Source organism: Lipophrys pholis, assembly GCF_963383615.2.
Source record: "Lipophrys pholis genome assembly, chromosome: 1".
NCBI lineage: Eukaryota > Metazoa > Chordata > Actinopteri > Blenniiformes > Blenniidae > Lipophrys > Lipophrys pholis.
The window spans coordinates 9,790,715-9,801,602 of NC_137635.1; the positions used below are offsets into that span (position 1 = coordinate 9,790,715).

General features: G+C 45.0%; 1 protein-coding gene across 2 annotated transcripts; it reads right to left on the reverse strand.

Moving 5' to 3' along the window:
• Positions 1–629: 629 nt before the first annotated feature.
• tubgcp2 (tubulin gamma complex component 2) lies at positions 630–9,997 on the reverse strand. 2 transcript variants are annotated; one of them, XM_080460131.1, is made up of 18 exons: positions 9,915–9,997; positions 9,441–9,592; positions 8,499–8,627; positions 8,225–8,395; positions 6,551–6,710; positions 6,256–6,463; positions 5,821–6,020; positions 5,269–5,458; positions 5,052–5,197; positions 4,760–4,940; positions 4,501–4,681; positions 3,167–3,339; positions 2,956–3,084; positions 2,750–2,870; positions 2,532–2,675; positions 2,215–2,316; positions 1,879–2,042; positions 630–875 (listed from the first exon to the last, which is right to left on the reverse strand). In XM_080460131.1, exons 2-18 carry the CDS (start codon positions 9,588–9,590, stop codon positions 800–802), a joined length of 2,625 nt encoding a protein of 874 aa, XP_080316257.1. In that variant the 5' UTR covers positions 9,591–9,592; positions 9,915–9,997; the 3' UTR covers positions 630–799. The 2 variants fall into 2 exon arrangements, with proteins under 2 accessions (XP_080316257.1, XP_080316256.1); XM_080460130.1 differs by having other exon boundaries at positions 2,215–2,328.
• Positions 9,998–10,888: the final 891 nt, after the last annotated feature.

A 10,888-nucleotide genomic window follows, 5' to 3' on the forward strand; every position in this document is an offset into this window, starting at 1 on the left:
CAGATTAACCGGAATACAGACATCAAGAGCTCCCCCACTCGGATAAAAACAAACGCACCCCTCCCTGTAATCTAATCTGTGAATATAATCTATAACATCACACATTTAACATGTTGTGACTTCAGTTTATTCAGGAAATTTTAAAGGCTGCAACCTTTGATTTAGAATTGTTTGTTTCATAAATATAAAATAATCAATAATTATTAGATGATCAGTTCAAGCTTTGTTACTATTAATCCAACAGATTAAAAAAAAAAAGGAGTGAATTTTAACAAACACAAGAATATTTTTATGATTAATGTTGAAATTAACATTTAGTTTGTTAGTTCTTCAGTAAACAAATTAAATAAACTCAACAAATAGTCATGAATGTAAATTGTATTTATTTTAACCCAAATGTGTTTGTCAGATTTTATGACTCATAAATAAAAATTCATCAAATTCTCATGAAAATCATAGAAGAGAAACTTTATTAATCCCACAGAAATTCTCGAAATGTTCAGATTTCTCTACTTTTAAAGCCACAACTAAGTAGAATAAACATTCAAATGTCATCATTTGTCACTTTTTACTGCGTGCACATGAGAAACGATGAGTCTCGGCGCCGAGGCGAAGGAACCAGTCTGGAGTCTCGTTCAGTCCTTTTAATTCAGTGAAATACAAAGCAACACTTTATTTGTACACATACAATAAGTTACACATCAGGAGTGTCACCACTCACACGTACAGAAGCTTTAAATGACTTCTGGGACACCATATAGAACGTGGAATTGTTTAATGCAGGGTGGAGCACGAGCCGCTACGCTGCAGCTTTCTGACTGCGCTCCACCGCCATCTTCTCCAGACGCTCCGTGTAAAAACCGTTAAAGTCCAACCTGAGGAGAGATTCACCAAAACAGGAGGATTATTGTCGATGTTGTGACTCCGGCATGGATTTAAAGTACATGACTGGATTCGTCTGTGGACGGTTGCACTGTATCATGAGTATATACCATAAAATAGTCCTTCATATATACAAACAGCCGGATTACTCTCATTTATATCTCAGCAGTTATGGTGAGAAACACAGGCAGGATAGGAAGATGAGGATAATAAATCCATTCTAATCAATTAATCTATCCTGAATATGAAGATAAAGAAATGAAAGAAAAGTGCTTCTTGTTTGTGGATTCAAGTCCAGTTGAAGTGTTTTCAAGGACTCAAACGGCCGAGTGACGGCAGCGTGTCGTTCATAGTGAGGTCAGCGTGTCGGTCATAGTGACGCCAGCGTGTCGTTCATAGTGAGGTCAGCGTGTCGGTCATAGTGACGTCAGCGTGTCGGTCATAGTGACGTCAGCGTGTCGCATATAGTGACGTCAGCGTGTCGCTCATAGTGACGTCAGCGTGTCGCACATAGTGACGTCAGCGTGTCGCTCATAGTGACGTCAGCGTGTCGCATATAGTGACGTCAGCGTGTCGCTCATAGTGACGTCAGCGTGTCGTTCATAGTGACGTCAGCGTGTCGCTCATAGTGACGCCAGCGTGTCGTTCATAGTGAGGTCAGCGTGTCGCTCATAGTGACGTCAGCGTGTCGTTCATAGTGACGTCAGCGTGTCGTTCATAGTGACGTCAGCGTGTCGCATATAGTGACGTCAGCGTGTCGCTCATAGTGACGTCAGCGTGTCGTTCATAGTGACGTCAGCGTGTCGTTCATAGTGACGTCAGCGTGTCGCTCATAGTGACGCCAGCGTGTCGTTCATAGTGAGGTCAGCGTGTCGCTCATAGTGACGTCAGCGGGTCGCACATAGTGACGTCAGCGTGTCGTTCATAGTGACGTCAGCGTGTCGCTCATAGTGACGTCAGCGTGTCGTTCATAGTGATGGAAGCGTGTTGCCTCACCTGTAAATTATGCTGATCATGCTGTGCTCGCAGTCGTTGGTGCTGTAGATGCTCAGTTTGTCCAGCAGCTCCAGCAGCAACGTGCTGAAGTTACTGTCGAACTTGCCGATGGTCACCTCCAAGCCGGCGTCGGACTGGACGGCGTCCGCGTGGTCCGACAGAAACTGGAGCGGGAGGACAAACGGTCACGTGTCACTGAAGCAGTTCTGGATTTGAAAAGCATGTTTCCATGAATCGTATGGAGATTATCTGTATTTGTGCACTTTTTGAGAATCACACCTCTGTTTGGACAGAAATGTGTGAGAGGAGAGGTGTTGATGGATAATCTCTTGTTACCTTCGTGGGCTGCCTCTTCTTCTCCACGTCTTCGGCCGCTTCGCTCTGAGCCGGCGGTTCGTCTGTCGCCCCCTGCTGGGAGAGACGCTCCAGCCTCATGCTCTGTGTGAACCGCTGCGACAGAGAGCGAAGGGGAGCTCAACAAATGCTCAGAGGGTAATCCCTTTCACTGCTTTGCTTTTATAAAACTCTACAACGATGGAGACACTAAGACCTAAACTCAAGTCTGAGGATCGCAGAGCCGGTTTGATTACTCAGCACTTTCAGAGAAGAGGTTTCTGTGAGAAAACTGAGCTTCTAAGGTTTAAGGAACCGACCTGCATGCAGTTTGTGAACATGAAGCAGACGGACATGAGCTTGGAGAAGATGCGCAGCAGCTCCGGGTTGGTCAGCATGCAGTCCTTCAGGCAGTTGTCCAGGAAGCTGGTGTGGTGGCAGAGCACGTCGTCGATGTTGGAGGCCTGGCAGAGCACAGCGTGTTCACAAGAGAAGCCAAAACATGGAGACGTGATCACTCGCTCACTCGCTCGCTCACCGTCTTCAGGTTGTTCTCCATGATGTGCCAGGTGGGCTCCATCACCTCAAACATCATGTAGTACTGGATGTTCTGAACGAAGTTCAGCATGCGCTGCCGGAGGGCGAACGCCGCCGAGAACCTGCCGACGCGTCGTGTTTGGAAAAACAGCGTGAGGACGTTTTGCTTGGCGGCAGAAATCAACATGACATCCTGACTGTGCTCACCACTTGGCGGAGTGCAGGGAGTACTCCTTGAAGTCCTTGTTGCTGATCCACACGTTGCACAGCAGCCGCTCCACGTGCTTGCAGGAAAACATGTGTCTGAACAACATCTGGTACCTGGTCAGTGCTTTCCTGCAGAGTCAACACAGGCTCACGTTAGGAGAAGAGCCCAGAGGAAGCTCTGGAGGCTGATCATCATCCGCCGACTCGCCACCTGTTGATGATGAGCGACAGTGGCCACTTGACGATGTAGTCGAAGGAGAAGGCCTCGAGGCCGCTGAGGGCCACGTCGGTCTGGTCTGCGTTGATGATGGCCTTCTCCTGCTTGGTCTCGATGGCCAGCACGCGCAGCAGCTGGGTGATCACGTCGTGAGGCATCAAATCGATCTGCGGGGAGAATAAAGTGACTCAGACTGGATGAGCAACATGAGCCGAGAGGATCCTGTGAGGCCGGAGCACTGGATGAGTAACGCCGGAGCGTCACAGATCAATATGCATGAGTCAGAGTATTACACTCCTGGAAAGATGACCTTCTTTCTCAGTTCCTCATGTTAAACTCTGCAAATCATTGCTGGATCACTGAAGTCTGAGCTGATGGACCAGAACTCCTCGGCTCAGTGTGGAACAGTGTTATCAAGCGTAAGGCCCTCCAGCCCCACCGTGGGATGAATTGTAGAAATGAGAAAGAAGTTAGGAAAAGGAAAAGTCTCTGCTGTTCTTAGTGTGTTCAGTTCACATCACAATGTTTCAGTGAAGACAGGAGAGAAAACACTGAGATCCAGAAGTGAACACAAAACAAAACCTCCCCTTCTTAATCAGAGGAATCCAGGACACTGGAGCTGCAGTCTGGAACAGCTCACCCACACATCTCCAATCTAACACCAACTAACAGGCTTTTTAAAAACAAGTCAAAAGGTTTTTATTGGAATCTATACAAACTACTTCTATAGTACCAAATACATTTTTACTAACTGTGATACATAGTTTATATTTCTCATTTCATTTTGATTTATTCTTTTTTATGAGTAATCAGTCTGTGATCATTTATGTTGGGATCTCTCTCTCTCTCTCTCTCTCTCTCTCTCTCTCTCCACACACACATTTGTGAGTAATCATTTTGTGCAATAGATTTCTATAGGTAGAACTTGCATTTATCCATTTATTCTAAATTGATATACTTTTGTCCAATTTTCTGTTTTTAAATTGTTCACTACAATATCACAATTAAATTTTTTTGAATTTATTTTAATTTCATCAAATAATTTTTTTTGTGAGGACCACAATGGAAATAAATCTTATTTATGACTTTTTTGTGTCATTCTGTTGTTGTTTTTTTTTTACATGTCATCACAAATGATGTATATATTTGCATGTTTTATTTTGTATGCACATGTAGAAATTTCAAATAAATTCAATTCAACAGGAAAACGTCCTCTCTTTATCTGGACGCGTCACTTTCACATCATCGATGAATCAAATGTAAGATGACGCTCTGCAGCAGTGCTCCACCGTCCTCCGCTGCATTAGCTGTGAGCAGTTCATACACACCTTCAGGTCGTCTTTGAAGGGGTCCGTGTTGGCCGTGCTCATCCTCAGAGCCAGCTCCAGGAGCGCTTCCAGCCTCGGGGGAACAATGTCGTCCACCGGCTTCTTCAGCTCCTCCTCCGTCAGGTCCATGAAGTGCACGAAGAAGTCTCCTTTGTCCATCAGAAAGTAGTGCTTGATCGATCTGAAAACAGGCAACAGACACGTTGACATGTTTTCTACTCAACAATTCAAACGAGATCCAGCAGGGCGGGTTCCTGACCTCAGACGCGACACCAGCTCCTTCTCCTCCATGAGGAAGTCCAGGAGGACCTTGCTGGCGTAGTTGTAAGCTTTCTCGATCTGCTCCACATAGGCCCGCTCCTTCAGCGTGTACAGCACCTCCTTGGCATCAGGACACGTCACGTCGCGGCCGCACTCCCGCACCACGTTCAGGTACTTTCCTGCACAGAGACATAGTTAGTGGTGACGGCAAAATAAAAGTCTGGGTAAGATTACATGCTGCATACTGGTAGTATCACCAGGAGGAGTAAAAAAAAAAAAAGGAAAAGTACCTGTGCTTAATATTTTGTCTGCCATCTTCTGCAGGAAGGAGGGAATGCGATGCTGCACGATGGTGTATCTCTGATCCCAGTACTTGTCGTTGTAATCTTCCTGAATCTTCTCCTTCTGCAGCTCGTGCTCTTCCACCATGAACTCACTGCGGAGGTGAAACGGCCGTAAACACACAGAGAAGCAAAGGTTTTGCACGAGTCCCGGCACCAGCTGCACCTGTAAGGATCCTTGATGATGCCTCTGTAGATCCACTTCTCCAGGATCTCGAAGTACGGGACGCTGGCTGCTTTGGTGAGGTAGAGGCACAGCTCCTGAGCCTGGCTGTCGCCCGTGTAGTTGAAGGTTCGGTCATGAAGAAAGCTCAGCGTCGAGCCGCCCATGCACTCTCCTTTGTCCACCGAGGACGCTGCAGATACATCACAGATAAAACAATAAATAGAAAATACAGTTTGAGGACAGAAATGATCCGTTTTTAAAGTTAATGCCTCTTAATAATAAATTAGATACAGAATATAGATAAATATTTGTGAGGCACAAGGTCTATTGCTGTGTTCTTGCTATATCGCCCACTAGTGGTTAAAAAGAGGAACTTGTGAACGGCACCATCCCTGACCAGACTGTGACTTGATTCACCTTCTGCACTGCTTCATCACATTCAGCGCCTCCAGGATGGCAGCGAACTGAGAGGGAAGGCTGGATACACACTGTACAGGTCTCCAGTCCACCTACCCACCCACTCACACAGACGGAGGACATTCAGACTCCTACCGATGGAGGCCAGTATCTCCATGGTCCTCATGGTGGGCTGTATGTAGAACCAGAGCTTCTGCAGCGTCAGCAGGCCCTGCCGCTGGAGGTGCTCCAGCTGCGTGACCAGGATCAAATACTCCTTCATCAGATTCCTCATGGCCGCCGTCAGGGCGTGGTTCACCTGGCCGTATTCGAAGGACGACTTCTCCTCGATGAACCTGGAGGACAAATTCAACTCTGGTGATTCTTCTTCTGAGGTTTTTCAAACAGTCACATCCCCGACAGTCTTTGCAGGACAGTTCTGTTCCTTTAAAACTCAAAGTTTTATCTCAAAATATCCAGTTTAATACAAAGTTAAGGTGAATGAGCAGCAGAAATGTAACTATGAAGAAGTCTGCTTGTGTCTTTTTGTTTGTTCTGTGTCATTGGTGGGCCCCTGGGTCTCTCCCTTACCGTGTTATGGTGGAGTAATACGAAGCGACAGGCAGTATTCTGTTAACCAGCTCTTTGATGGACATGTCCAGGGTGGAGTCGACGATGAAGGAGCGGTTCTGCCTCCCCAGCACCGGCTGAGCCGTGATGTCTCGCCCGTCGACTCCGATCAGGACGAAGAGCAGATCCTCCACCAGAGCTTGTTCCTGAGTGGGCAGCGGCAGCGTGCCTGATCACAGAAAACACCAAACACAGTGAGTAGCCAGAAGACACAGCTCACAGAGAAACGGCATCCAGGATTATGTCTCCACTTTACCGACGGTGACGGCCGGATCTGCTGCAGTCGCCGGACCGGTGATGAAGTCCCCGATGAGAGCCGGGCGGTCGTACACCCAGTTAGGAAACACGGGGTTGGGCTGGGTGGGGTTCTTCTTGTTATGTTTGTCCCTCAGCATCTTCCTCGTGACCTCAGCCGGCTGTGGGAACATTCCCAGAGATACTGTCAGGAAGGGTTGAATCGTCAGCCCGCGATTCAGCAAAATCAGCAGTACAGGGATAGACAGGGAATGGGGTATAGACCAGAGAGAGGGGTCAGGGGTCAGGAGAGGCCATGGCGTGGAAGAAGCCAGATGGTCAGGCCAGTCTATTGGACAGATGGACGTGGTACTTCAGTGGATCATAGAGGCCGAGCAAGAGCAGTGAGGGGAAGAGATAGATTTAACTCGAAGGTAGTTTTAAGAGTAAATACAAGGTAGAAGCTAATGCCTGCTTAGCCTATAAGTTTGAGTGAAAAGCACTATTAAGTATTAGATTCTAAGTTTTGAATGTGTAAAACGATAAGGTTTAAGTGTGTGGTGTTTAATGGGAATAATGTCCTCACGAGTTCAACATCTGTCCTCTGTGTTACTTTGTTTGACATGAGGTAGAGATGTGAGCTTGTGGTGTTTTCACTGGTTCAATAAACGGTCTCTGTCCTGCGGCAAGGAAAGGAAGTGGCTAGGTTGCAAAACGTGTACCCAAGCTCACACACAGAGGAAAGAAGCAGTGAGGCTAGAAAGATTAGAGGAATTATTGGATTTAAGTTTTAAATAAGTAATGGTTGACATTACTATGATCTGTCAATGTTTCAACTGGTTCAATGTGGGACTTTGTCTTGCTGTAGAAGGAGGACGGTTATAAACACACACGCATGCATATTCAAGCACTAACGCATATCCATGAAAGCGAAGGGCCGTTACACTCGAGTCAACAGGTAATTGCATAATTGCCGGTTTGGGCGCGGTGCATGGGCGTCTATAGGGTTATGCCATAAACACACACATACACACACACTCACTGATGATGATAGTAACACCCGCTCTCAGACAGTCAGCACATGCTTGTAGTGTGAATGTCTCCGGTTCGAGTCCAGTCTGTACAAAGTCTGCAGATTGTCTCTAACAGTCCAAACACATGCATTTCAAACATTGTCAGGCATCTCTTACAGTGTTGTTAAGCAGTGCATCCAGTAGAGGGCAGTGACGTTTGATGTAGTGTAACAGAAGCTCAACGATAGGAGGCAACAACTTAGTCCGGATGTCCAGTCGTAGATATTCTTGTATCCACGCACATATTCAGTCTTTCCTCTGCTGTTGACCTTTAAGTTCTATTGTCTCATTTGTTCTTTTTGTTGAGATGAACTGAAGAACCTGATTAGCAGTGGTATGGATCTGTTTGCACATAATTAACACAGAAGACAGATAGAAGACTTCTTATCTGTGTGTGCTTAGTATTGAGCATAAACAGGCCTGAAAAGGTCCAACAAGTGTGAATATGAGTGTTTGCCTCTATGCGTTTGTCCTGTGATGCACTGATGGCCAGTCCAGAATGTCTCCCTGCCTTCATCCAGTCAGCTGGGACATGCTTTAATCTCATGTTGGATAAAGCTGTTTGTGATTTTCAAAGGGATGGGCGATTCCACCAAGTCCTCCAATGTGCCATGTTAACTCACCAGAGGAGCGTTGGAGCTGGCCGTCACGTTTCCCAGCTTCTTTCGCAGCTCGTCCAGCTCCTGCATGGACATTTTGGTGCTGGTCTGAGACGCAGTGTAGCTGGTGGTCGTGGTTGTGTTTGCCGACGACTCTGATCTCTCTTTGGCGTTCTGCTGGAGAAACTGGAGCGTCTATAGAACAACATAAAGCTTCTTTAGTGTGAAATCAATTGATTTGATTATAATAGTGACATCCAAAACCAACTAGGAATACATGACGGGAATGATGCTTTACCTCTTTGTCCTCACAGAGTTTGGACAGCAGATACAACAAAGGGTCGAGGTTTCGAACATTTTTGGATTTCAGCTCTTCGTACTTCCTCAAGAAGTCCTCGGGGGTTTTAGAAAACTCTACAAGTTTGACCTGAGAATTATAGCAACAGAGAGCATCACATGAGACAACACACATGTTCATTCAAGCCACTGTGGTCATTTTATTGGTAGCTCTTATCAGTGTGAATTCATCTTGCAGTTATTTACATCTTTCTGTGGAATATTTGTTGTAAATTTGTCTCTTGTTGAGATTATTTTAAAACATATTTTGCAACACTTTCTGGATCTATGTGTGGTCATCATCAGACACTTTGCGGCCTTTTATAGTCATGGTAAGTCAGTCAGGGTCTCTGGAGACATTTGGATCCTCTTTACTATCGTCTTGTAATTGCATTTTCATGTGTTGTGATATTTTCATGGATAACTTGTCTCCCACACACCATGTTGAAGTCAATTTCCTTCTTTTAATTGTTCATAAGTGTCTTTTTGTGGTTTGTTTCATGTCTCAATGAGGGGTGTTCTCCATTTCTTTCCCTATCTGGTATGTCTGGGTCACACAGTAGTGCAGTGGTTAGGGCTCTCTCAATAAACAGTAATATGATAGGGAGTTCAAATACCTGCGGGGCCTTTCTGTTTGGCGTTTACATGTTCTCCTGTTTGTGTGTCGGTTTCTTCCAGGTACTCCGGGTTTCACCCAGAGTCCACAATTGTGCATGTGATGTTATTTGGTGACCCTAAATTGGCCCTAAGCGTGGATGGGAGTGAAAGTGATTGTCTCCCTGGGTTTGATGGATGGATGGAGTGAGTCTGCACTGTGGTAATACCTGTCCCCAACCTCCTCCGATTGAACAACAGGACCTGATGAGTGTATTATCAGAAGGTGGATCAGCGGCGTTCCACCCACCTTAGCGCTGTGGGCTGACACGGTGGTCGTCACGTAGGGCGTCCGGTGCTTCTGCAGCAGGTCTATGTATCCCTCCGCCCCGTCGCCGCCTCTCACGTGCAGCAGGCTGAGCAGCTCGTTCACGTCGTGGTGGATCCTGAACTCGCTCATGGCTTCATGAGACGTTTAGCCCCGTTAAACAAACACCTCTACTCAACACCAAGGCTTCCAGTTTACACAAAATACAATCAGCATGCGTTTTTAACTTGTTTATAACCACTGTGATGCGATTTATTACAGGTTGTTAGTTGTTATGACTTCGTCATTTTACAGCGATAACAGCTACTCAATGCTAACCGGCTAACTAGCTTGTGGGATAGGGATGCTAACAGCAGCTCCTCGCCTCAAATGAAACGTACACTAATTACACACGTATTACAGCGTGGCTCAGCAATGTCAGATGTGTAATAAGAGTCTAAATTCATAAATTAATACCTGTCGTTGAGGTTGACAGAGCTAAGGAGCCGAAGCAAAACAACGCGCCCACCACCAGTCAAATTCTTCTTTTACTGTCCATTAAAGAGCAGCGACAGCCTCACAGCGCCATGCGGGCCAGATAAGGTACTGCAGCCAGTATTACGCAACACAGGACAGACAAGATACTGCACATAGCGCCCCTATAGGTCAAATACGGCACTGTAGCCTGTATTACACCCCGCATGTAATTAATTATACGACAACAGAGGCTGGATGAATGTGGTGACATTCCCATACAAAATAGATCATTTATATTAATGTACAGTAAACCAGCTTCAAAAGTGTGCATCAGCTTTGTGACCTTTTTTAAAAAAAAAAAAAAATATATATATATATATATATATATATATATATATATATATCCTGTATATTATTTCCTGTTTATCTCAAACTAATAACTAATCTAAATAATCTCTCTCCGTTTCTCTTCACCCTCTACACACGGACTCTAGCTACTGCACTGGGACCATCTCCAGAAGTTTTCTGATGGCTTTGGTGTAGTTGAATGGTTTGATGAGACAACTAATCAACAACAATAACAAATAGTTATCACAATGAAGGTATGTTGAAAAAATGCTCCCAATGACTAATAACTGCAGCCAAAAATGTTATAATACAAACAGGATTGCACTTCTTAGAAATAAGATTCATTATAAGTTTTTGTAAAAATAAGTATTTTATTATATCTTTGGCAAGTTATTGTCTTTATTACATTTTAGCTGGACAAGACTATTATTGTTATTGGGATGTATTCTATTAAAGTTTGTTTGGATGTTCCAAGATGAATTGTATGTATCATTTGTTATTTTGTTGTACATTTGAATCCAACACCATAATGTTTCTTTAATTAGCCTAATTTTGTTAAGAATCTGTTAAATTCAGAACGTTGGTTTGAATTCTGATCATATTAAATGGTGACTCCAGGATTTTCT